At 38.9% G+C, this 24,398-nt stretch overlaps 1 protein-coding gene across 1 annotated transcript in view; it reads right to left on the bottom strand.

The window, feature by feature from the left end:
- The window catches only part of lama4 (laminin, alpha 4), a 173,070-nt gene that overhangs the window by 78,894 nt on the left and 69,778 nt on the right, over positions 1 to 24,398 (bottom strand). Inside the window, exons 11-17 of the mRNA XM_072555716.1 lie at positions 24,037 to 24,148; positions 21,704 to 21,868; positions 20,053 to 20,246; positions 19,083 to 19,199; positions 16,763 to 16,911; positions 9,356 to 9,497; positions 4,320 to 4,416 (exon numbers count right to left, since the gene is read on the bottom strand). Of these exons, the coding sequence (XP_072411817.1) occupies positions 4,320 to 4,416; positions 9,356 to 9,497; positions 16,763 to 16,911; positions 19,083 to 19,199; positions 20,053 to 20,246; positions 21,704 to 21,868; positions 24,037 to 24,148 (976 nt within the window). The remainder of the gene's footprint in view (positions 1 to 4,319; positions 4,417 to 9,355; positions 9,498 to 16,762; positions 16,912 to 19,082; positions 19,200 to 20,052; positions 20,247 to 21,703; positions 21,869 to 24,036; positions 24,149 to 24,398) is intronic.

The raw sequence follows: 24,398 nt of genomic DNA, 5'->3' as shown, positions 1-24,398 counted from the left end.
GGCAGAGGGGTAGCACTCTTAATCAACAATGTTATTGGTGCAAAAAATAGAGACAATTTATTTCAAGAGATCAGGATGTGGGATCAGTCTGAGTAGAGCTGAGAAAAAGTACAGGAAAGAAGTAACTATTGGGAGTGATGCACAGACTTCCAAACAGTAATACAAAGGGATGTAGGAAGGACAAATATTGGGTTATTGTGATAAAGGGACACCAACTATTATGGGTGACTTCAATCTTTGTATAAACTCAATGTCAGATTGATATTACAGTTCTTGATGAGGGGTTCATAGAGTGTTTTCAAGAAAAGTTCTTACAGTAGCATATTCTAAAACAAACCAGAGAGTAGGGTATATACTCAGCTTGGTAATATGTAATGTCACTGGGTTAATTACTAACTTCAGAGTTTAAAAAAGAAGCACTTCTCTGTAACAATAATCATAACATGATTGTTTTACATCAAGTTTGAAGGATAGATGAGTGGGCATAAGACTACTATTTTAAACTTAAGTAAGGGCAACTGTGGACGTGACAGCTAGGTTAGATGAAGTGAACAAGGAATGAACAATTTAAATGCCGTCTAGCTAGCACTGTTGACTCACTAACTGAGAAACTCATTCAGACATTATAAATGTAATGTGATGGCGGTATACCTTTTCTGGCTGATTAATTAAACCTTTGGAGAAGAATGCACAAGCCATGTATTCTCTTCCAGTACCTGACTGAGGTGCAGAGAGGGCAATCAATTTGAAATGGACCTCAGTACTTTTGAATTCTCTGTGCTCACTGAAGTTGAACACGTTATGACAGAAGCATTCTGATTCAAATCCCAGCTAAGGCAAGTGGACTAGGCATGGTCACAAATCAATCTAAACAAATAGCTATGTCAACCATCCAGGTTCAACAGACCAAAGTTTAATTAATATTGATTACAGCCACAAGCAATTTGTTAGATTTTACTTGCAGAGATAATGATGGTTCAGACATACATCTTGGCATATTTAAACTCAATGTTATTGAAGATCTTTTCGCAGTCTATTTTTGCATAGACTAAGTTCTAATATAGATTTTGGTTTGTCAAAATGCAAATGTAAGCTTCAAAGTTTTTGAACATATAGCTTTGAGACTTAATCCTATGCCCAAAATAATCAACAGAGGAAACATTAAATGTAGATGCAGAAATAATGAAATTTAGGCTTTTACAGCTTCCACAAGATCTAGTTGCATAACTTGCTGCTGCCCGTTCAAGCAAGAGCACCTATATCAGAAAAGGCTTGAAATGGGGAAAGTCAAATCCTCTCTCAGGAGTTCCCTTTTATTTCTAGGCTGGGGACCATTATGGGCTGTTGTGCCAAATGAAGGCAGGTACCTTAGCAAAAGGGGATTCATCTTGTCCCTGAACAGCGTATATCAGAACTAATGGCACTCATACTTGAAATGAGTACCTAAAAATGGAGTTGGACCTTTTTTTACACATTGTAAGATAATATATTTACTGATTCCTCACAAGCCACAATCCTTAAATAATGCCAGAGCATATTCTGTATAATTGAAATAGTCTGCTGAAAGATGCACTGATTTGGAGATGCCGGCGATGGACTGGGGTGTACAAAGTTACAAATCACACAACACCAGGTTCTAGTCCAACAGGTTTAATTGGAAGCACAAGCTTTCAGAGCACCGCTCCTTCATCAGGTGGTTGCACTAGTAGACTTTAACCCTTTACAACAGACATGAGTAACTTATGGATGGAGGATGTCAAAATTTCCAAACTGAGAAACTAGACACAAAGCTGTCTTTCACAGATTCACTTCCCATTTTAATAGAAATGGGTTGAGTGGCAGCCAATTAACCTGCTCTTGACAGGTCATCCAGCAATTTAAATATGTTAATAAGGCAGTGTGACCAAAATAACTGCACAGAAGCCAGAATCCCATCATCAAGTCACCCATTAGTTACTTGTGCACAGTTCACTGGCTGTGGCCATCCAGCTCGGAGTCAGTCCCTGAACTGAGAAGATTTGAAATCCCCTGGTTATAGGGGGATATTTTCCTAAACAGCCTGTTCAGAGGTTATTACACAACTCTGGAGCAGGTAGGATTTGAATCTAGGCCTCCTGGCTCAGAGGTAGGGACACTACCACTGCGCCACAGGAGTGCTACCCCTGGTTATATTGGTCAGCCAGGGCTTCCTGATTGATCCACGTTAACAACCCCAATTAATCATCTCATTGTCAATTAGATCCACTGGTTCTAGTCACTAAAATGACTAAAATTTTAGGAGCTATTTAGATTCAATATCTGCCAGCAGGATTTCCCCAAGACACAGAAGACGTGGTGTTTTATCTCATACACTAAGCCAGAAGTGGAGAACCACTGCAGAATTCTGAGGTACAGAGGGATGTAGGTGTTTGAGTACATGAGTGACAAATGCATAGTACAGCTGTACAATAGTACTACACTGATATACTTAATGGAATATTCCCCTTTATTAAAAAGGATGTTATGCTTACATTGGACATTGGTGCAACCACATCTCAAATGCAGTGAGCAGTTTCAGGATCCTTATTCAGGGAAGGTTATAAATGTTTTGGTGGTGATTCCGAGGAGTTTAACTAGATTGACATTTGGAATGAATGGGTTGTTTTATCATGAGGAAGGGTTGGATAGGCTGAACTTACTTTCATTAGAGTTTAGTAGAATGAGGGTGAGTTGACTGAATAACAAAGTCCTGAATGGTCTTGACACATGAATGTGGAAATTACATTTCCTTTTGCACATCAGTCCAGACCTGGAGTGAGGGGCACTGTTTTAACATTATAGATTTTCTTTTAGGACAGGGACTTGGAGAATTTTCTGTTGTGTGATTTTTGGATCTCTTTGCCTCAAAAAAAATGGTGGGGGTAGAAGAATAATATTTTTAAGGTTATGGCAAATCGGCTTTTGTTAGACAACAGAATCAAGCATTATCCTGAATAGATTGGAATGTGGAATTCAAACATAACATGATCAGATTGAATTGCAGAGCAGGCACAAGGAGCTGAATGGCCTACATGTGCGGCTAATTCATGTGTTTCCATGTTTGTAAGCTATTTACGTATTGAGATACAGTCTGGGGTATCTCTGGGCTGTGGCTGTGAGCACATAAACTGTCCCTGTGACCACTTGCTCCCTATCTATAAGTAAGGTCTTCACTCCTTAAGGACTGTAACACTCCTCTATCTGTGCACAACAAATTCTCAAATAGCACAGTTCATTGTCGTGCCTGAGACCTCTCTCTTCAAATACTCACTTTAAATTGTTGTTTTCTTTTCTACTGATGTCAGAGTAATTTGTTCTTTTACATCATCATGACTTAACACAAACTTCATTGCAATGAGCAACTGAAAACACTTTCAATAACTTCTACTGACAACCAAACTGCTCTTCAACTTGTGTCCCAGTCATGGGATATAAAGAAATAGTTCATGTCTTATCATTAAATTCAGCTGAACCTTCACATAACCACATTTACAGGCTGCTACAAGCCTTGATCTCCCATCTCAAAGTGAATATTAGGGCCCTGTCCTGTGCTCTGTCTGATACTTCTTGCACAACAGTTAAGCTACCTACTTAATAATGAAAGACAGCTTCTCAATGTGCTTCAGATTTACATTCCTTCAACAGTGCAGTTTTCTTCAGATTCAAAGTGATCTGAGATAAGTGAGTTTCCTTTGGTATCTTTGAGTTTATAAACTAAAAAGTTTCAATATAATTAGTGCCGAAGCAACTGACATAACAATGAACATCTGAATTTATAATTTAACCTATTTCATGTGTTATTAATCTCTAACATTCTTACCAGCTCTTGCCAAACATGAACAATTTAACCAATGTTTGTATATAATAATATTTTTTTGAGATAACTAATTATTCTAGCCAGTTAGGCATATACCATTTGGAGATCATTAACTGTGACAGTTAGTCAACTGATGAAAAAAAATACAAAGTTAAATGTAAGCCTTGAGTTTAACATTGTGCCCATGTGAACTGGATGGGAAATCTTTGCAGAAGTGAATGAGAAGTCTTGGGTTTCATTTAAAAAATGATAAACTATTCCCAACCTGAAATGTTGTTGGGATATCAGGGTTTGAAGGAGCTGAAAGCACTCAAGTTTTCCATGAATGGTCATAGCATGAAATGGATAGTGGGAATCCATGAGAAAGGGAGGGAAAAGTTGCTAGTAACAGATACTGGGCACAAAACAAAAAAAACTGTGCCAGGGCCATTACAAGGATTCCTTAGGAGATGTGAAAGACCATTCCCACTCTGAGTATACTTACTGTCCTTCATGGTTGCATCTAGTTCCCTCACTTTCTTCAAAAGCACCTCACTGCTGTTTCTGAGCCAGGTACTCTGTGTTTGAATTCCTTCCACAGCCTGCAAATAATAACACGGTCAGAACACTCAGTAGCATTCCCTATTCGAATAAGGAAGATTGCGATTAATCGGTTTCAACTCTCATATCAAGTTCACACCATAAAGTATTTCCTGTCTTATTAGATACCAAATGACTGCTATTTCCTTCTTGTAATATTGCTCCAGCAAATTGGACCTTCTGCATACCTCTCCAAAACCACTGGAATTCTGACCCATGTGCTTGTTTGGATTTTATTACCTAGCCACATTAGGCTTTTGGCAGACTTCCAACAGGGAGAAATCCAGTGGTGCTGAGGATATCTGGTAATGCAATCATTGGAACACATGATAATGGAGTGGTAAAAATCAGTTGCAGGAAAGCCCAGAGTTGACAGGAACAGCCTGCAGGCCTCAGCAGAGACTGAAGGCAGCCAGGCCTTGGTTTAAAATTGCAATCAAAGATTGGTAGGTTCAAAACTGCTCTGAGGTTTCCACTAAGATCTGCTAAAATCTCTGACGAAAGTTTGAAAGGTCTAATGCTGCTATGAGCGGAGGGTGATAACTCTTTTATTATGCTATACTTTTCATAAAATAGCATGTTCATCTGAACTGCCAAAATATCAGGGACATTTAGGGAAACTTTGGCTAGATCTTTCAATAGGACCGTGGTTGTTGCTGAAGTGCAGTCTGGAGTTGGAAAAGTCCCGATGCAGTTAACTTTGCAGGAACTGCCCTGGAATTTGAAAATTCTGATGGTCCATTTCCCTGGCAACTTACTAAAAAAGTTCACAATTCTCTCAGTTAGAGTTGGAGCATTTGGAAGGTTCTGGCTTAACAAGCTTTGTAATTCATGAAGGGGAAAATGAATTAAATCCTGCTCTAAATCCTTGTTAAATTTTCAAATGGACCTCCCCACCAACCAACATACCACAGACCCCACACCCCGATTATGCTCCTTAATACACAGATGCCTGACTCACTGCTGCAAACACCTTACACATCCCCTGCAACATTGTCTTCTCGATGGCTTCGCAGGTACATGACATTCCCTGATTTCACCTCTCAGGAACATAATACACACAAACCTGAACCATCAACCAGAACTGCCTTAATAGTTCCCTACACTCACCTGTCCAGACCCAACCTATTTCAATCTAGCCTCAAACTCGTCGACTTACATGACGTCCAGGTATCATCCTAACGACCAGCCACACTATCTCTCACTCGTTTGGCACACTCTTCTCTACCCATCTGTTGCATGTACTTTCCCTATCTGCCATCTTACCCCTTCACTCTCCTTACATATTTACTTTCACATGGTGGCTTTCAAAGTGACTTTAGGATCTTCAAACCATGGAATATGACTGCTACCATCAGGAGGTGAGGAGCATCCTTTCAACACAATCTACTCTGTTGCTACCTAACTTGCTAGACTGAATGGCACTGCTTTGACTGAGAAAGCTTCTGTCTTGGAATTTAAGCTGGAATGTAAGTGAGCTAAATATTTGACTAATCTGTGTCGAAAATTAAGATTCCTGCCCAGATTGAAAGATTCAGGCATTTCAGCTAACTGGTGAAATTAAGAGAGTTGAAGAATTACCTTACCAAGTATCATAGAATCATACTTATACAGCATGGAAACAGATCCTTCAGTCCAACTCATCCACATCAACCAGATATCCTGATAAACTGATCTATCCCACTTACCTGCATTCGGACCATATCCCTCCAAACCCTTCCTATTCATATAACAATCCAGAAGCTTTTAAATGTTGTAATCGTACCAGCCTCCACCACCTCCTCTGGCAGCTTGTTCCAGATATGCACCACCCTTTGTGTTAAAAAGTTATCCCTCCGTTCCTTTTTAAATCTTTCCCCTCTCATCTTAAAACTATACCCTCTAGTTTTAGACTCCCCTATCCTGGGAAAAAGACCTTGGCTTTCACTCTAGCCATGTCCCTCATGATTTTATAAATCTCTATAAGATTATCCCTCAGCCTCGAATACCCCAGGAAAAAAAAGCCCCAGCCTATTCAACCTCTCCCTACAGCTCAAACTCTCCAGTCCCAGCAACATCTTTGTAAATCCTTTTCTAAGCCCTTTCAAGATTAACACCATCTTTCCTATAGCAAAAGCCCTATGACTGGATGGTTAATTTGCAATGCAGAGTGTTGTCAGTGTGGATTCAATTTCCACACCGTTCTTCTCAACCTCTCCCCTCTCCTGAGAAGCAGTGACCCTGACATTAAACCACCACCAGTGTCTAGATTAGAGTGGTGCTGGAAAAGCACAGCAGGTCAGGCAGCATCTGAGGAGCAGGAAAATCGACATTCTTGATGAAGGGCTTTTGCCTGAAACATCGGTTTTCCTGCTCCTCGGATCCTGCCTGATACCTGCTGTGCTTTTCCAGCACCACTCTAATCTAGACTCTGATTTCCAGCATCTGCAGTCCTCACTTTTGCCTATTAAACCACTACCAGTTAACTCTCTCTAATCAGAAAGTAGCCTATAGTCCAGTAGGACTGTGGTGACTTTATCCTTAACTACAAAAGCTCTGTGTCCACAACAACTGTGTTGGGCCAAACCTGTTCACTTTCTGGTACAGGAATGCTTGATAGGCCAAAGTGATGTTACCATCTGAGACAGACACTGATCTATATTTACTACAAGCAAAGGAGAATCAGGATCTGCAGGCAAACCTATGGCTGGGTTATGCCTATCCTAAAAACACCATCACTTTCGCCTTCTGAACTATGCATATGATTCTCCAGGCACTACATTCTCAAGCTTGATATTGAGATCATTACCAATGAATAGCTGAGTTTGTGCTTAGCAGTCGCTGTGATTGTAATACATTTCACAGTTTTACTAAGTGCCAGTTTACTCAGTGACAGCAGCCATATTTCCATTTTTAGGGAAGTAGCCTGCAGCACTTATCGATTATCAGTCCATTAAATGATTACTTTTCACGCTTTAAGGAGGAAAATTTACTCCAAAGTAGTAATATGCTGTCTCAAGTTAGCAGCTTCAAAGATTACTTTCACTGATCAATACTCTCTGTAATATTATTGTAGTTAATACCTATATGACATAAATAATAATATTTCAATACATGTCTCCAGCTTCATCATTCCAACTCCACTGATGCTTTTTCTAATTTGTAACTTCAGAAGTGGTGCCTTTAGAAGGTGGCAGCTTCCTGAAATATTTTATATCTTCACTGCGTACGTTATTTACCGTTTATTATATGAACCATGTTTTACAAGCAAAAAATTATAACTATTGAAAGTCTATGATAATGTCGAACAGTTACTCAATTCTAGAAACATACTGAATAACTCTAGCTTACAGATGCATATTCATTGTGTTTAACCTCTGCTGGGAATAGAATAGTGGCTATGATGTGGAAGTGTCAGTATTGGACTGGGGTGGACAAAATCAGAAGTCGCACAACACTAGGTTATAGTCCAACAGGTTTATTTGAAATCACAAGCTTTCGGACCGCTGCTCCTTTGTGGGTGATGGGAATAGTGGCTATGCAGTCAAGTTCCTGAAGGCATTTCGCACTTACAAGTAATTTAAATATTCCAAGAGTCGCCATTCATAAATCCCATGCCTTGAGGTGTTTTGAATCTAAGTAGCTAGTGCTGCAGCTTAGTATTTTGTATCAGGAAAAAATGGAAACTTACATACTTGGCTGCCTATGCTGGCTTGTTTTAGCATGTCACTTCAATCTGCTAGTGCTTTCTGATTTCACTAATTTATTTTCATGCATCCAGTGCTTCTGGTAAACCGAATGTGGATGATGATTACTCATCTTTCCCACAGTTTATCTTTTTAGTCCCTCACTGTGCAGGCATTTTATCAGCTGTCCTTTAAATATCTTTTGTCTGCTTCCGTGGTTGCAATAATAGCTGACCTTAGCTTCCATTGCTATTCAGGCTTTGCATTTATTAATGTGACTTCCCACTAGAAAGCACATTGTGTGGTAATAAAGTGTACAGTTTAAAGTACTGATTCATATTAATGAAAGTAGTTGTGAGACAGTACTCTGCAGGGCCTTTGAAAGCTAACAGAGATGATCAGTCAAAATTTGATAGGAAACTAATCATCTAAAATATTGATGTAAATCAAACTATTTTATAATTGTAAAGTTCATTCCATTCTGAATTAACATGTCAGTTCCAATGGACTCAACATTGCTCCACTGTCAAGAACCTTTTGGATTAGCCAAGGCTTTCTTACCTGGTCTGTGATTCTAGACCCACGGAAACATGGTTGATTCTTAAATGCACTCTGAAATGACCTAACAAGCCACTCAGTTCAAGGGCAGTTAAGGAGGGGTAAGAAGTACTGGCCTTGCCAGCAACATTCACATCCCATGCAAACATTTTTTTTAATCTGATGCCATGCAACTGAATTAGGCTGCGATTCAACCGCTGAGTATTTTGCAGTTTGATTTTTCTTCTGCTAAACACAGATACAAAACTATCCAAATGTCCTAACAGTGCTAAAATAAAAGAAAAATTCCAAGGCAAATGCAATGCTGATTTAAAATATTAACCAATCAGCATATAAAGTAATAAGCAGTTTAAATGTTTGCAGTAGGTTCAGCAATTAGTCCTACAATGGAGCACGTCAATGAATAAGTGAATAAATTCAAAAAAAAACCTTGAAAATTTCATTCAGAGACAACATAAATTATTTGTGTGAAACAAAAAATTCCACTGACTAAGTAGTAACTGGAACCATGCTGACATACATGTATTACACTCACAACTACAAAAGGTGAATTCCATTCTTTACTACACTATCAACAGAAAAAAAAATTACCTTTATTTAATAAAAAAATGCAATTTGACTAAATATGATTGTACCCATTAAATGATAATGGTGTTCTTGAAGTGTCTGAAACTTTTGTTTCACAGTAGACTCAATAAACTAAAATTGAAACACTTACATCCTCAGCTCTCTGTGCAGCATTGAGTAAAGTGGTTGCATTCTCCTCAGCCTCTGCTACATATTGAACAATATTGTCGTAGACATTTGAAGCATTTATAGCCTTCTGGACAATTCCATTTGCATCAATACTCTTCAAAATACTGTGAAAAGAAAAAAGTCATTTCTTACTAACATGATATCACAAGACCTGACTTTAATTATCATTCATTGTGTGGAAGCAATGCAGGGGTGAAGATTTCATTTGATTTGATTTACTGTAGTCACATGTACCTAAGTACAGTCAAAAGCTTTGTTTTGTGAGCAGTACAGGCTGGTCATAGCAAACAAAGATGTACAGATCAAAGGGAGCTTAGACAGAGCAAGGCATACAAGATTATGTTTGTGCACCTTCTGTGCAGACAAGATCAACATTATTTGAAGTTAGAGAGGTCCATTCAGCAGTCTAATAACAGCAGGGAATGCTGTTCTTGAATCTATTGGTGGGTCTGTTCAAGCTTCTGCCTGATGGAAGATGTCGGAAGAGAGCATTACTGGGGTGGAAGGGGTCTTTGATGTTGGGTGCCTTTCTGCGTGGATGGGAGGTTGGAATCCAAGGATGGGAGGTTGGCTTTTATAATGGACTGTGCACACATGCTTCTGTAGTTTCTTATGGTCCTGGGCACAGCAGTTGCCATACCAAACTTATGCACCTGGATAGAATGCTTATGGTAGATCTATGTTGAGGGTCCTCATGGACATGCCAAATTTCCTAAGCTGCCTGAGGAAGAAGAGGCATTGTTGTGCCGTCTTGACCATCACATCTAAATGGGAGGTCCAGGACAGATTGTTGGTCGCTGACATTGAGAGAGAGGTTGTTGTAATTGCATCACAACACCAAGCATTCTATCTCATCGTTGTTTGATATCTGTCCTACCACGGTGGTGGTTGTCAGCAAACTTGTACAAGGCACTCATACTGAAATTGGCTGCACAATTGTGGTGTACAGGGTGTTGATAGAATAGGGCAAGAGGTCATTATATCTCAAACATTTTGCTTGCATGAATTCAGATAGAGATTAATTAGTCTGTTCCAGAGAAGTCAGGACCTAAATGAAATGGCAGAATCGCGTCTTAATAATGCAGGGACAAATGCACCAATTTGACCCAGGCTGATTCAGGCTAGCACAGTCAACTACGGTCTGCATGATCTGTGCTTCAAGAACTCTGGTCAAGCTTGTTTTTACATTTTTAAAGTTACCTTGAGGGCCAAGAGGAGAATATGTACAAGAATACATGAAGACATATGACTAAGTGTTGTTATATAAATAAGTTTTTAAAACTTAAAGATTGCAATTGCTTGGTTTTCAATGTCAAATTTCAATCCAGCTGTGTGTTAGCCCTGAACCCAACAGCATCTTCAGACCTTGTTCTCCATGTGTTCAAGACACAGTATTGTGAATGGCTTGTTCCATTTCACTTCTGCACTGTGGGCGTGGGTGCTGTCAGTGTCTGTTCAATCCAAACAAGGAGGGGTTGATTCTTATTTGGGTAGTCTGGCTAAAATTGATATTGGCATTTCTACATTAAGTGGAAAAACCTCAAGGGTTGCAGCTTATGGTGCACATCCATATCATGTTCAGTGTCGCGGTAGCTACCTTGTGTTGAGAATGCTCTTGAGTCACATTTGGCCACAGGCAGATCCAACTAGTGCCAATGCACTGATCTTACTTGTCTTAAGGATGACTCACGGCATGGTTTGTCCTTAAAGTTTTAGTTATGCAAAACTCGAGGTAGCATCAATAATTAAGTAGCTTCTGCCCTTTCTCATTTATCTTTTCCAAGCTGTAATGTCTGAAGCTAGAGCCAAGCCTCATGGTCTCTTGGAGCAAACTCCACCAGTAAAACATCTTTGGACTTAAAAATTCTTCTGGTGATAATGTCAAGCTCCTCAAAGCACAAAGTTGATTTCCCTCAGGTGCAGCACAATACTTAAGAGCTCATATGTACTCGCGAGGTTAACTAGACTTTTTGAATTGAGAGGCAGAGGCACATAATTTGAGAAGTTTTCTTAGTCATTGAGAGTCATGAGTCATTTACAGCAAATGTACAAACCTCCACATTCATTCCATCAGCACCTTCTCCTATCAGAGGAACATGTAAAGATTTTTTTTCTTTCAGTGATCCAATCTCAGCAAGTCTGGTTGTTTATACTGAAGCTATGTCAATGTTCAGCCAATCAAGTTTCATGTCACACACTGCTGCCTTCCATGTGCTATCAACCAGCAAAATGTCATCCATCAATCTGGTGCACATGGTTGTGATGTTGTTTATTTGAGATCGGGGTGAGATTGCTCGAAATGCAATAAGAGGTCTTCAAAGTAAAGTCCAACTGACTGTAGGTGCTTTGCCAATGAATACAGATTACAGCCTTGCCAGCATATTCAAATTTATTATGAACAAGGACAAAAAGTAGGTGTGTATATATAAATAATTTGAAAAGATCATAATTTGTTAAGCAGAAAATTCAACCTTTTTCCAGAAAAAATAATTTTCAGACTCTCAAACGCAGAGAAATATCATCTTAACTCTGATTTCTTACTTAACTGACTCTATCCAATTTTTCTTCTTGGACTGCTAAAACAGTTAAGACTTTTTTCCCCGTTCTGAAGGCATTGGTTCCTTTTCAAGATCTGACAGCCAAAAGACTTCGATATTCTCTCTCAACCCAGAGATTCTAAAGCTAACAAACTATCCTATTTCTAGGAAGAAACTGCTCTCTTGAATTGCAAACCTGATTCTTCTGTTAGGCGAAAGCTAAAACCTGACTCTTCTGAACTAAACTTTTGTTTATTCACTCAGGTGTGGCATCGTTGACCATCCGTAGTAGCCCTTGAAAATGTGTTGGTGAGCTGCCTTCTTGAATCATTGCATGTCCCCTGATCACCTGTTTTTCTGTGGGTCATAATCTCACAATATCGACACTCAAATAAAAGCAAAATACTGTGGATGTTGAAATTCTGAAATACAAACGAAACTGCTGGAGAAACTCAGCAGCATCTGTGCAGACAGAAACCAAATTAATGTATAGAGTCTGGTATGACTCTTCTTCTTACTGGACTTGAAACTTTTAACTCAGTTTCTTTCTCCACAAGTGCTGCAAGATTTGCTGAGGTTCTCTAGCACTTGCTGTTTTTGTTTCACAATATTATCAGTTGATCAATTAAAACCATAGGTATTGAACAGCTATTTACTGAATCACATGTTTTCCTAAAAATGATGTATTTAGGTTACTTTTCCAAATGCTTTTCTGACTTATTTAAAATAAGTTGTCGTCATAGAGCTTAAACCAAAACCTAACTGCCCCTATTTTTAAAATCCAAAATTCCCAAATTATAATATGCATTATGCACTTTTATCAAATGGTGAATAACGTTGTGCATTATAGGATCAGAAAGGCAACAGATCCTACAGCAAAAAAAGCAGCTCCATTGAGAACAAAGTGGGGGGGGGGGGGTCATCAGGGGAGGACTATAATTAACTATTGAGAGATGTGTGTACCTTACCACCTTGAGTTAAACGCTATAGAGAACAAAATCACTCAGGAGAGTTTAGACACCAGAGAAGGTCTGCCCGTTAAGGAAGACCTGGATAATGAGTACACAATAGAACAGCTAAACATAGCTGTTGACTTGCTTCACAATGACAAAGTTCCAAGTTCTGATGCTACACCACGTGAATTCAAGAACAGGAAAGCAGAACTCCTGCAGCATCTGTACAGACTCTATGTCTCTGCTGCAGGGAATGAGCAATGTCTCAGGGTAAGGGTGAAGACCCTGTACAAAAAACATGGGTGACTACAATGAGTGCAACAGCTATCAAGGAATCTCCCAGCTGAATGTTGTGGGGAAATTATTTGCCAGTATTGCCCTTGTCAGACTGCAGATCTTCTTTAAATGCACCTATCCTGCCCCTATTTTAAAAATCCACATTCCCAAAATAATATTCATTATACACTTTTATCATATGGTGAATAACATTGTGTATTATGGGGTCAGAAAGGTAACGGATCTAATCGCAAATAAAGCAGCTCCATTGAGAACAAAGGCAGGGGAGAAGTTATGTGGAGGTATTAGCTTTTTTAAGATGGCAGCAGCAGCAGCAGCAGCAGAGGGGGTGTGAGCCTGGGGCTCATCTGGTCCTGTTGGCTTTCTGTCTGTTTTTCATCTTTTTACTTTTGCTGTATATTTCTTCTTTTTCTTTTCTTTGCCATCTGGAGAGTGACGGAAGGAGGAGGTCTTCAGTGGCAGTAATGCCAGGGCGAGTCGAAATCTGCTCCACCCTGGCCTGGGGTCTCCTGGCAAGTCAGGACAGGTCCCAGGCTGACGCCCCCAGCCAAGACCTTTGGGCTAAGCTGAGGATCCAGGTCTGCAGTGAGGCCCTGGCACCTGAAGGAGGAAAAGGGTGGTGTTGGCCCAGCGTGGCGATCTCCCAGTGTGGCAGTCTTGTCTCAGCACGGTGGTCTCATCCCGATGTGGAGGTCTTCTTCATTTTCGGTGTCCAGGTATTCCAGTGGCCTGACAGATAATCTCGTCCAGATGTGGTGGTCTGGGAACAGCATGGCGGTCTTCTTCAGCAGAGGCTTCCAGTCTAGTATTCCAGCATCCTGGCATGGCAGTCTCATCCCGACTGCATCGTCAGGGTATTCCATTGTTCTTTAATTGGCTTTCCCCAGCCCAGGAGCCATTAACCGAACTGTGAATTTTATCTTAATTTTACTTTATTTTCTTATGTATGATTTCTATCACTGATGTAGGATGCGGTGGTGGGGTGACTTATAAAACTTTTCACTGTATTTTTCATGTAAAACTACACATGAAAATAAATTCCTATTCAATTCCATTCTATCACAAGTTCCAGTGTTTTTCAGAACTGGAAGACCCACAATTGATATGATTTCCTCAGCACCACAGAAATGCTGTGAACAAAAAAAAATATTGCACATTGCCTTCATCCACCTCACCAAAATATTCAACAACATGAGCAGAAGCAACTGGAATAATCTGGCTTCCCCGCTGATGTTACTCATTACGATCTTTTCTTTCCAGAACACATTGTGCTCAGCAGTTCTGAGATCCATAGCGGGGCCACATAAGGTTGAGACGCACTGATCTTATTTGCCATATTTTTCTCTTTGCTGTTACATGCTTTAAGGTAATCTACAAAAGGTGCTTATCTACAAAAAGCTGTTCAGTCTTACCCATCCAAGGTCCAAGATAAAAGAGGACCGTGGATGGGCAAGAGTTGCTGTGAAAATAACACATTAACATTCCATACTGAGGGACAGCTGCCGTAGTAAATGGACACTCTATCACCTTTCTATATAGTTTGGTTTAATCATAAGCAGCAGGGTGTCAAGTGTCAGAGTCTTAAGACATTGTTAATGCTGATAGACTATGGTATTGCAATGTGATACGGGAGGTCATTGAGAGCATCACACATCTACACTATGCAATCACCAGAAGAAATCAACAGACCCATCAGAAAAACTGCAGCTATTATTTCCAAGTTGAGTAAGTGTGTGAAATAACAGTAATCTAACTGGGAACACTAAATAGTGAGTGAAGCCTCAGTACGCTCACCTATAGCAAAGGCAATTGTGAAACAGACTTAGCAGGAGAAAGAAAGGTTTCCATCTTATGTGCCTCAACCAACTCAAAGGCCCGTCAGCACACATTCATCACTATAAAGCCAACAACGCACAATATTCACAAGATGGATAGCAGCTATGTAACCACAATCTTTTTGTACGGTGAACTAGCCAGTGGACCTGACCTGATAGGCCTTAATATCTTCACTACATGGACACCTGCTACTGAGAAGTGAAGGTGACTGGAAACAACACAACACCATAGAGTCAGAGATGTACAGCATGGAAACAGACCCTTCGGTCTAACCTGTCCATGCCGGCCAGATATCCCAAACCAATCTAGTCCCACCTGCTAGCACCCAGCCCATATCCCTCCAAACTCTTCCTTTTCATATATTCATCCAAATGCCTCTTAAATGTTGCAATTGTACCAGCCTCCACCACATCCTTTGACAGCTCATTCCATATACTTACCACCCTCTGTATGAAAAAGTTGCCCCTTAGGTCTCTTTTATATCTTTACCCTCTCATGCTAAACCTATGCCCTCTAGTTCTGGACTCTCCAACTTCTGGGAAAGGACTTTGTCTATTTATCCTATCCATGCCCCTCATAATTTTGTAAATCTCTATAAGGTCACCCCTCAGCCTCTGACACTCCAGGGAAAACAGCCCCAGCCTGTTCAGCCTCTCCCTGTAGCTCAGACCCTCCAACCCTGGCAACATCCTTGTAAATCCTTCCTGAACCCTTTCAAGTTTAACAACATCTTTCCGATAGGAAGGAGACCAGAACTGCACGCAATATTCCAACAGTGGCCTAACCAATGTCTTGTACAGCCGTAACATGACCTCCCAACTCCTGTACTCAATACTCTGACCAATAAAGGAAAGCATACCAAATGCCTTCTTCACTATCCTATCTACCTGAAACTCCACTTTCAAGGAGCTATGAACCTGAACTCCAAGGTCTCTTTGTTCAGCAACACTCCCTGGGACTTTCCCATTAAGTGTATAAGTCCTGCTAAGATTTGCTTTCCCAAAATGCAGCACCTCGCATTTATCTGAATTAAACTCCGTCTGCCACTTCAGCCCATTGGCCCATCTGGTCCAGATCCTGTTGTAATCTGAGGTAACCCTCTTCGCTGTCCACCACACCTCCAATTTTGGTGTCATCTGCAAACTTACTAACAGTACCTCTTATGCTCACATCCAAACCACTGGGAAACAATCAATAGCTGTGACCTCTGGAGACTGACTGTGTCAAATAGGCAAGGAGAAATGAAAAGCTCAAATGGACAAGAAAAGGGCCCAGAGAAACTAGAGGTCAGTGAAGCCTCCATCCTTTCAGCTAACAGTCTTCAGTGGGACCAAAAGAAGCAAAGACTGCCATGCCACAGGAAATAGCATATACATTCAGTGATTTTCAACACAGAATTGACCACCAAGGCATAAACTAACTTTAAAGATAGAAAGATGGTAAGATAAGTGTAAACCTTCCAAATGACTCCTTCCCAAGAAATTACAAGATAAATTAACCATCAAGATGCATTTCAACATTGTATAACCACGTATCGTAGAAATGCAGTCTGGTTCAAAATGTGAGACGTCATAGCACGTAAAATATATACATCCTTCTTTTAGGACCCTAGAATGTAAAATATATATGTATCAGTGTGTCACGGAGCTCACACCCTTTCTTTGCATTATCCAGTTCACCACAGCTCTAAGCAATATTGTTGTTCTTAGCAATTTTCTTATATAGAGACTGGATGGCACAACTTACTTCGCCAATTCTGATGCAAGTTTCCGAAGCTGTTCAGCATAGTCTATAGCACGGAGAACCAGGGGCTTGTCATATGTTGAGAGATTAGTCAGTTTATCCCTCAGTAGGTTTTGAGCACCATCTATTGAGGCATGGAATGTAGACAAGTTCTGCCATTTAAAAAAAACAAAGTTAGATATTTTCAAAACTCCAATTGATAAAAACTGAAACTTTGGAAGTACTTCTTAATGTTCAGAAATTATTGAAAAGTTAAATATTTCCTATTCAAGTGGACAAAGAAGTAACCAGCCTTTAAAAATATCTGGATGGCTGAACACTTCCCTCTCTATTGAGAACTCTCAAAGCTGCTCAGAAGTGATAGCCTTATCAGACAAAAGAAATGGGACAAGTATGTCACTAAGCTGGGGTGCCAATTGCAAATGATTGTTTATAAAGCAGGTGAGAGTTGGAAATCCATCCTTAAGCAGTTAATACCAGTGACTGCAATAAGGAGTTCTTGTTTTCAAGCCCAACTAATTTCCTGACAATTTGCTTTAACTCTTAAAACCACATTTCACTCATTTTTTTTAGTTGTAACACCTGTGTATTTCACAACATAGTGAGCAGGGTGCCAGTGATTGTACAGCATGCACTGGAGGGGAGGAGGACAATGGACAAAGATCTTCATCACTTATGTCCTTCCTACTTATTCACTGAATTTAATTTAAACAAGTCTCGTCTACCTTGGAGGCGAGTCTACCTAGAAGATTCAAGTATTGATATTGTTTGCATGAAATCTTTCTTGAAATTTGTTCTCATGTTGTCTTTCATCACAGCTAACCAGTGTTACCTTGTCCTTGCCTTATCTTCACTTAACTCTGGAACTGTCTTTCATATATCACATTTTGAATGTAGTTATCTGGCTTCAAAATAATATTCTTTTATATTTATATGGGGATGCAGTATCACTGGACTAGTAATCCTGAACCTCAGCTATTGCTCAAATAAAAGCAAATTACAGTGGATGTTGGAAATCTGGAAAGATATTCCTCTCCCTACAAATAGAACCAGAAGTGCTAAGTTTCTCCAGCATTTTCTGTGCTTGTCTCAGACTAATGCTAGTGGTTTCAAATCTCACCAGGTCAGATGGTGAAATTTAAGAAAGTCTAGAAGTTTTCTTTAAAAAAGCTAGCTTAATGGTGACCACATAACCACTACTGATAGTTTTATTTCATGACAATCTAATGTTCTCCAGGGAAGGAAATCTGTCACCAATACCCAGTCTGGCCTATATGTGACTCCACATTTACAGCAATGTGATTGGCTGTGCAGGGCAGTTAAGAATCAATCAGTTCAAGGGCAATTGGGGATGGGCAGCAAATGTCAGCCTTGCCAGTGATATATATATCCCATATAAATAAAAGAAAGTGGTAATTTAGTGAAATTTTATTACTAATGCTGGCAATGGCGTTATTCCAAAAATTAAGTATTGTAATCATAGTATTTAGTTCACTAATGACTTTTAATGATAATTAACAATTTTAAATTACTAAAAAAAGTTAAGAAATTTATGTAGAACTGCTTGCTCGTTATATTGTTGAACAGTAGCTAGTCATCATCAAAAGTAGTAGGTAATAGTACATCGTCTTCAAGGTTCAAAAATAGAGATTATCAAAAGCTTTCAAAAAGTGCCTATTCAGTTTTTTGACCCTAAATTAAAATTTAATTTTAAGAGACTCTTCGAAGGTCTGCAAACAAGTGCAATCATTTGAACCTCCCAATGATGACTACTTCAATCTGGTGGGTGCGGCTGGTTTTGTGGGCAGGGCCTGCTTTCAGTTTCAGTACTGTACAATATGGTTTAAATTCACACTAGATTGTGGCAACTCGACTTACACAGATGGAAATTATGCTTAAGACTTTGAAAGAGTTTGGCCAGTTTCAGTAGAATTGTGCATGACAGAGCAAACTTATTGTAAATTTAGTTTCATTCGTATTATCACCACTTTCAGTGGTTAGACAGGCATTGAGCTGGTGTTAAAAAGCAAAATGTACTCGATGTTAAGGCCAAGGTTTATTTCTGAAAATTGGAGTTGCAAGTTTTCAATGCTTCCCATTTCCACCCAACTTATTCCAACCTCCTCAGCTTTCACTCAATATCACTGAAATATTTCTTCTTATGTTTGCATCATACACCTGCTATTAACTTTTTAATAAATAATATTAACAGCAGAAATATTTCTTGTGAATATTTTTATAAAATATAAACATATTTAAGTCCAGTTATTAACTTTCACACTCATAGAGTATTAACCAGTTATTAACATTTGTCTTATCTTACCACAATCTTATTTTCTAGTTCTGATATCGCAATTTCCGTGTCTATCAAGGCATTACTAGCCGTTATAAGCGTCACATTTACAGCAGCAAAATGTTTGTTTAATACTTTTTGAAGTCTCTGTGGAAGAAAATAAAATTGAGAAAATCTGCATGAGAGAAGGTTTTAGTTAACTAAATATTCCAAACAGTTTTATAAATTTATTTATATGGATTCCCTGGTAATGTAGCACTAAGCTTTCCAGCAAAGTAATTTGCAATGTTGAAAAGCCTGACTCCTGAACTATAGGCAGGATCAGAACTCAAAAGGACAAAATTGCCTGTACAACCTAACATTATAAAACAAATGGCTGATTGGAAACCTAGATTTTTGCCTGCAGAGAAGGATAAATTCACCTAATGCCCATACTCCCATGGTTAGTGTCAGATTAGGGTAGTTATGCCTATGTTTTTAAATTCATCAATTGGTATAGGTATGAATATGGTGCCATCTGACCCAGGTCTTCTTTGCCTATACATGGAAGATTGTGCATCAAAACTTATTGAATCAGTGTATGATAAAAGTCAAATTTCTTTCAACGAACCCTCATTATTTCAAAGCAACATGGTAGATTCAGGTAATCTGAAATAAACATAAATTGTGGTGAAAATTTAGCAGGTCTGGAAGTGTCAGTGTAGAGAGAAACAATGCTTCAACTCCAGCATAACTCTTCTCAGGAACTGAAGAAATCACATTGGACTGGAAAGGTTAGTTATTTCTCTATTCACAGACGCTGCCAGAACTGTTGGGATTTTCGAGCACTTTCTGCTTTTATTAACCCACATTATTTATGTATCTTTCTCCTTAAGGTCCCTGTATGTACAGAAACAAATATTATATCAACTAGTGATCCAGACAGATCAGATTTGCATTTTGTAATATGTCATAAATTGGCCGTCTATTTTGGATTGAAAGCATTCCTGTATAGGTTCACCTCTTTTCTTTTGTAACCATTGATGTTTTCTTCATTTTTCTCCTCTGTCTCCTGAACAGTCTTGATTGCATCTTCAAGTGCTTCCTTCAGGTCTAAGACATCATTATTGTATTTGGTAATATTTTCCTGTATTTTACGAATTGAGCTATTGGCTTCCATTAGCTTATTATAAAACCCATGAACACGATTTAACACTGAAAAATAATTAAATGTTGAACACACTTTCAGACTGGTATTTTGAAATCCGCAATTGTGCACAAATTAGGAAACATGAAGGAAAAGGAAGCTAGAAATATAGTATTATTTAACTGAAAATAGGTACATGGCTGATTTTGAATACTGCGCTTGTGTATAGAATCCCTACAGTGTGGAAGGAGGCTATTTGGCCCATCACTGGCCCTCCAAAGAGCATTCCAACCAGACCCAGACCCCCACCCTATCTCCGTAACCCTACATTTACCCATGGCTAACTCACCTAACATGCACATTCTCCAGACACTGCAGAGAAATTTATCATGACCAATCCATCTAACTTGCATATGTTTGGTCTGTGGGAGGAAACCAGAGCACCTGGCAGACACGGGGAGAATGTGCAAACTCAGCACAGTCACCCAAGGCTGGAATCAAACCCAGGTCCCTAGCACTGTGCGACAGCAGTGCTAACCACTGAGCCACCGTACCATCCTGGTAGTACATGCAAAACAAATTGAAACTCTGCAGTGAAGACTCACTTCTGAAGAGGGAGTGTGTACTCACTTGTTGGAAATGTACTTTTAGCTAATTCATACAATGTGGTCTTGGACTATACCACTGTGAAGGATTTTGTGGTTTCAAATTTTGTCTTTTTTTAGATGGACCCCAACTGATACAGTATACCAGGAAATTAAACATTAAGGGCACTGACTCTCCCATTTTTCTAAGGAAACCAAAACTGAACCTGTCATTGAGAAACAAAAACTGTTGGGAGACTGAAAAGACACAGATAAATCCTGACCCAGTAGAACTTAATAGTCCAGTACATGCAAGATGAAAATGACAGAAGCTGGATCCAGAATCTAAGAATAACTTAATATACAGTTTCTGCAGCTGTTTTTGATTACTGAAGATAATATTATTGGATCTTTGAGACTGAAACTAGGGTGAAGAAGTTCTGCAAACATATGCTATTTTTGCTGAAGACCATATCTATGGATCTCAAAATTGATTGTATACTGCTGTCTGCTAGGGATCAGTTTAGTTCCTAGAGGGAGAAGCTGAGTTATACTTTGACTGACATTTGTAATTGAGATTGATGAATGGACTGTTAAACTAATTTGTAGTTTCATCTGCCATTTAATATTTGATTTATAGTTCATAATTTATTGTAATTTGCTATGAATGCTTTTGTAACTTACATTGATTCTGGGTCTTAGAGTATTGATGGCTAACGTTTACTGTTTGGTTTGTTTGACTGTAATAGAGTTTTTAAAAGTATTTTTATTAGCCATGAAATTGAGACTTCATTATTTTATTAAATTATAGGGATTTTCAATTTCTACTCTTCTAAACAAAACTCATTGTGCTTTATCGAGATCGCATGACCATATCTTTGGATGAATACTTCATTTTCAGTGCAGAGCAAATAATACTAATGTAAATTATCAAAACGTACAATTCCGGGCTTGTGTTCTTTCTTCTTCAGTCAATGGTTTCTGGTTGGAAAAGTTCCGGTTTCTCAGCTCATCCAACATCTGGTTCGCCTTATGAAAGCTTTTGCTAATTTCCTCAGCTGACAGTTCTTCTTCAATTCCATATTTGTTTAGGCCTTCAATAATATCTGCAAAGTAGAATGAGATAACACCTTATCAAACTCAAACATTGACAGGTAAGTCAACTGTCAAAAAGTGTGGTGCTGGAAAAGTACAGCTGATCAGGCAGCATCTGAGGAGCAGCAGAATCGATGATAAAGAGCTTATGCTCGAAACAGGAATGTCAACGGCTAACTTCAACTGCACTGCAATGTGGTTTACTTTAATGTAAAATGGATAGTTATAGGTAATGTTGATTGCATAGTGATTGGGCTTCAGTTTCTTTGGCATTTCACATTACAATCGTAATGTACAATTTAATTTTATGAATGCACTGTTGACCTAATAATTTCAAATGGATTCAATGTGTACAGCACCTGTAAATAAAAAAGGAGAAATATATTTCTAATAGTTTATAACTAAATTACTTACATTGATTTAATGAATTCAGAATTGTTAAGTCAAGTGATGAACTAGGCTTCTTTGTGTCAGACTTGAACTTCCAAGTCTATAAACTTTGAGTACTTGTGAAGTTATATCTAGAAACTGGAAACTTGATTAGCCCATATTTCTAAACTACCAAGAAGCACAAATATACATCTGTAGCATATGACTATCAGAATTGCCAAATGTGTTAAACACTAAACTGGAGAGATTCACCCTCTGGAGGGAATTAATGTTTGTAGATGTGGTGCCAATCAAGCAGGCTGCTCTGTCCTGAATCGTATCTAAGTATCTTGAGTGCTATTGGAACTGTACTCATCCAGGCAAGGTGGAATATTCCTTCTAATTTGTGCCTTATTGATATTGGACAGGATTTTGTGAGTCAAGGGATGAATTACTTTCTGCAGGTCTTCTATCCTCTGACTTGCTCTTGTAACCACTGTATTTATATCGTCAGCTCAGTTCAGTTTCTGATTTATAGTAACTCCCAAGATGTTCACAAAGGGTTATTTAGTGATGTTATAAGATGTTACTTGTTGATAGTTAGATTCTCTCCTGTTGGAAATGGTCATTTTCTAGCACTTGTGTGGCAAGAATATTATCAGTTAGCCCAAGTCTGTTGTATTTGGACATGGACTGCTTCGTTATCTAAGGAGTTGCAAATAGCACCAAACATTAGACTATCACGAGCAGATGTCCCTGCTTATGACCTTATCATGGAGGAAAGATCAATTATGAAGCAGCTGAAGATGGTTGCGTCTAGGACACTAACCTAAAGACCTTCTGCAGAGATACTCAACTGACAACCACAACCATCTTCCTTTGTGCAAGTTATGATTCCAACCAGTCAAGAGTTTTCCCCCGATTTCCCCCTAATTTTAGTTTTGCTCAAGATCCTTGATGCCATATTTGGTCAAGTGTGGCCTTAATACCAAAGTAGTCACTCTCACTTCCTCTCTGGAGTTCAGCTTTTTTGCCTATATTTGCAACAAGGTTGTAATGAAGCCAGGAGCAGAGTGGCCCTGGCAGAATTCAAAGTGAGCATTCGTATGAAGGTTATTTCTGAGCAGATGTCGCTTTATAACACTGTTGGTGACCCCTTCGGTCATTTTACTGATGACTGAGGGTATATTGACAGGGCAGTAATTGGACGAGTTGCATATTTTCTGCTTTATGTGTGCACGACTTATACACAATTTTCTACATTTTCAGCTAAATGCATGCTCTGGCTGTACAGCTTGGCCAGTGGTAAGGCCCTATGCAGATACTACTCTCTTCAAAGCACAAATGCATATCTTAGGATAGAGCTTACTGTCCCTTTATTCTACCTGAAGAAAAATGGATGAATCAATCTGTCCATGAACTCACCCACATAGAATTGTATTAAATGCGAACATGAACAAATAATTTGCACCACCTTCACCAGAGTTTGAACATGTCCACCAAATTGTCAGGATTTCAACAGTGACAAATAGATAACTTTAGAAATATGACCTCCTATTGCAAACATACCAGAAAAACAAACACAGATTCATAGGCACAAAGTGACTTAATGGTATAATTTAGTTAATTGCTATAATTAAAGGAAGACCTTCTACATAATTATAATGTTCTGAAAGCAAACCTTCTTCATCTTGTCCTCTTTTCTTTCTAGCTCACAGATTACATGATGAAAATGGTCGACAGTTTTGTTTCAGCTTAATTTCAGATTAATGTAGGCTTTGCTTTTCATAGAAAATGATTATGCTTTTACCTTGGACCAAATCGGCAATATCGTTAATTTGTCCATTGATCTGGTTGGCACGGTCACTGATTTTAGCTGTCTCCTTGTCAAACAGCTGTGCATTCGATATGGTTATGTTTTCCTAAAATGATAAAATTAAGAAAAAGACTATTGTGCAAATATAAATTTCATCAAATTTTATTAATTAGAAAGCCCAGATTTACAACATCATACCAAGTTGTAGATAGGGGTTGGCAATATGAATTATCAAATGATGAACATTTCTTCTGCGATATGCGTTTTCCAAAATGAGGACTTGCAAACAAGGGAACATACAAACTTTATCTGAAATTCAGATGCTAATTTTAAATGCAAGTCACTCACTCACTTGT

The sequence above is a fragment of the Chiloscyllium punctatum genome, chromosome 3, assembly GCF_047496795.1.
Source record: "Chiloscyllium punctatum isolate Juve2018m chromosome 3, sChiPun1.3, whole genome shotgun sequence".
In the NCBI taxonomy this organism is placed as follows: Eukaryota; Metazoa; Chordata; class Chondrichthyes; order Orectolobiformes; family Hemiscylliidae; genus Chiloscyllium; species Chiloscyllium punctatum.
The sequence above is the reverse complement of the archived record's forward strand: the minus strand, read 5'-3'. Positions and strand labels throughout refer to the sequence as shown.